Below are 3,250 nucleotides of genomic sequence, written 5' to 3' on the forward strand. Positions count from 1 at the left end.
TGGTTCGTTGGTTGGTTGGTTGGTTCATTGGTTGGTTGGTTGGATGGTTGGTTGGTGGGTTAGTTCATTGGTTGGTTGGACCATTGGTTGATTGATTCATTGGTTGGTTGATTGGTTTCTTGGATTGTTGGTTGGTTGGTTGATTGATTGGTTGAATGCTTGGAGCATTGGTTGGTTGGATCATTGGTTGGTTGCTTGGTCCATCAGTCGATTGATTGATTGGCTTGGTGGATCATTGGTTTCTTGGACTGTTGATTGATTGTTTGGTTGGACCATTGGTTGGTTGGACCATTGGTTGGTTAATTGGTTGATTGGTTTGGTGGATCATTGGTTGGTTGATTCATTGGTTGGTTGGATCATTGGTTTCTTGTTTAGTTGATTGATTGGTTGGTTGGATCATTGGTTTATCGGTTGGTTGATTGATTGGTTGGTTGGATCATTGTTTGCTGGATCATTGGTTTCTTGGTTGGTTGATTGATTGGTTTGGTGGATCATTGGTTGGTTGGTTGATTGGTTGGTTGGATCATTGTTTGTTGGATCATTGGTTTCTCAGTTGGTTGATTGATTGGTTGGATCATTGGTTTCTTGCTTTGACCATTGATTGCTTGCTTGGACCATTGGTTTGTTGGTTGGTTGATTGATTGATTTGTTGGTTGATCGATAGATTGCTTGCTTGGATCATTGGTTGGTTGATTGATTCATTGGTTGCTTACTTGCTCCATCAGTCGACTTATTGATCACCTTGGTAGACCATTGGTTTCTTCGACTGTTGGTTGGATCATTGCTTGGTTGGTTGATTGATTGATTGATTGGTTGGTTGGTTGACTGATTGGACCATTAGTTGCTTGGACCATTAGTTGGTTACTTGGTCCATCAGTCAACTTATTGATCACCTTGGTAAACCATTGGTTTCTTAGACTACTCCTCGATCGGTTGATCGATTGATTCCCTTATTGAACCATTGATTCTCTTATTGACTTCCCCCACCCAATCCTAACCTCTTCTCCCCTTCCTCCTCCCCCAGTCTGAAGACCTGGGAGCCTGTGCCCAGTTTGAGAGCAGCAGACAGAGCAGGAACATGATGCCAAGCGCCAGTTGCGTCTTCCCAACCTTCAATCTCCGCAAACCTTCGTCGGAGACGGACATTGAGAACTGGGCATCCAAACACTTCAACAAACACACCCAAGGGCTCTTCAGGAGGAAAGTCTCCATTGCCAACATGTTGGCCTGGAGCAGTGAATCCATCAAGAAACCCATGATCATGACCAACGATCGTAACGTCAAGAAAGAAGCTTGTGAGATCTTCAAACTCATCCAGATGTACATGGGCGACCGTCGGGCCAAGACGGATCAACTCAACGTGGCTTTGGAGGTGGCTACCAAAGGATGGAGCATGCAAGGGTTGAGGGATGAGCTTTACATCCAGTTGTGTCGTCAAACCACTGAGAACTTCCGCTACGAGAGTTTGGCCAGAGGTTGGGAGCTCATGGCCATCTGCTTGGCTTTCTTCCCACCAACTCCCAAGTTTCATTCCTACCTGGAGGGATATATCTATCGGCACATGGATCCGGTGAATGATACCAAAGGTAGGGGAGATGGTTGGGGAGGAGCTGGAGGTGAGGAGGGAGAGGTTGGGGGAGGGTTGGAGTTGGTGGTTCTTCTCCAGGAGGTTTGAAGTCGATGGGTTTGAAGGTTCTTCCAAGCTAAGTTGTTCTGTTGAGGGAAGTTGATTGGGTGTGTTTCCCTATTCCTTGAGTGTCCTCCTGGAAAGGTGAGGGAGAAATTTGGCCATGAGTTCTTCTAGATGGTCTTGAAGGTTCTTCCAACCCAACTCATTCCATGATTCCAACCCAACCCATTGGTTTGACCTGATTTGGTTCCTGAGTCTTCTCATGGAAAGGTGAGGGAGAAATTTAGCCAAGAGATCTCCTGGATGGTCTTGAAGGTTCTTCCAACCCAACTCATTCCATGATTCCAACCCAACTCATTCCATGATGTCCCAACCCATTGATTGGAGCTGATTTGGTCCCTGAGTCTCCTCATGGAAAAGTGAGGGAGAAATTTGGCCAAGAGTTCTCCTGGATGGTCTTGAAGGTCATTCCAACCCAACTCATTCCATGATTCCAACCCAACCCATTCCATGGTTTCACCACCACCTCCAGCTCCTGATGTTTCTTCAATAGCTTTGGATCCATGGACATCCCATGGGTTGGTGTCACCTCCATCCCATGAGTTGATGCCATCTGGAGTGGTTCCAGCTCCATCCCATGAGTTGATGCCACTTCCATCCATGTCTTGGTTCCACCTCCATCCCATGGGTTGGTTCCACCTCCATCCCATGGGTTGGTTCCACCTCCATCCCATGGGTTGGTTCCACCTCCATCCCATGGGTTGGTTCCACCTCCATCCCATGGGTTGGTTCCACCTCCATCCCATGGGTTGGTTCCACCTCCATCCCATGGGTTGGTTCCACCTCCATCCCATGGGTTGGTTCCACCTCCATCCCATGGGTTGGTTCCACCTCCATCCCATGGGTTGGTTCCACCTCCATCCCATGGGTTGGTTCCACCTCCATCCCATGGGTTGGTTCCACCTCCATCCCATGGGTTGGTTCCACCTCCATCCCATGGGTTGGTTCCACCTCCATCCCATGGGTTGGTTCCACCTCCATCCCATGGGTTGGTTCCACCTCCATCCCATGGGTTGGTTCCACCTCCATCCCATGGGTTGGTTCCACCTCCATCCCATGGGTTGGTTCCACCTCCATCCCATGGGTTGGTTCCACCTCCATCCCATGGGTTGGTTCCACCTCCATCCCATGGGTTGGTTCCACCTCCATCCCATGGGTTGGTTCCACCTCCATCCCATGGGTTGGTTCCACCTCCATCCCATGGGTTGGTTCCACCTCCATCCCATGGGTTGGTTCCACCTCCATCCCATGGGTTGGTTCCACCTCCATCCCATGGGTTGGTTCCACCTCCATCCCATGGGTTGGTTCCACCTCCATCCCATGGGTTGGTTCCACCTCCATCCCATGGGTTGGTTCCACCTCCATCCCATGGGTTGGTTCCACCTCCATCCCATGGGTTGGTTCCACCTCCATCCCATGGGTTGGTTCCACCTCCATCCCATGGGTTGGTTCCACCTCCATCCCATGGGTTGGTTCCACCTCCATCCCATGGGTTGGTTCCACCTCCATCCCATGGGTTGGTTCCACCTCCATCCCATGGGTTGGTTCCACCTCCATCCC

The 3,250-nt window shown here is 49.8% G+C and overlaps 1 protein-coding gene across 1 annotated transcript in view; it reads left to right on the forward strand.

The window, feature by feature from the left end:
* Positions 1–1,586, forward strand: part of ARHGAP39 (Rho GTPase activating protein 39) — a gene marked incomplete at both ends in the record, with an annotated part of 6,564 nt that extends 4,978 nt beyond the window's left edge. Inside the window, one exon of the mRNA XM_009075207.1 lies at positions 1,025–1,586. Coding sequence (XP_009073455.1) covers positions 1,025–1,586 — 562 coding nt within the window. The remainder of the gene's footprint in view (positions 1–1,024) is intronic.
* Positions 1,587–3,250: the final 1,664 nt, after the last annotated feature.

The sequence above is a fragment of the Acanthisitta chloris genome, unplaced genomic scaffold (assembly GCF_000695815.1).
Source record: "Acanthisitta chloris isolate BGI_N310 unplaced genomic scaffold, ASM69581v1 scaffold4055, whole genome shotgun sequence".
Taxonomy (NCBI): Eukaryota; Metazoa; Chordata; class Aves; order Passeriformes; family Acanthisittidae; genus Acanthisitta; species Acanthisitta chloris.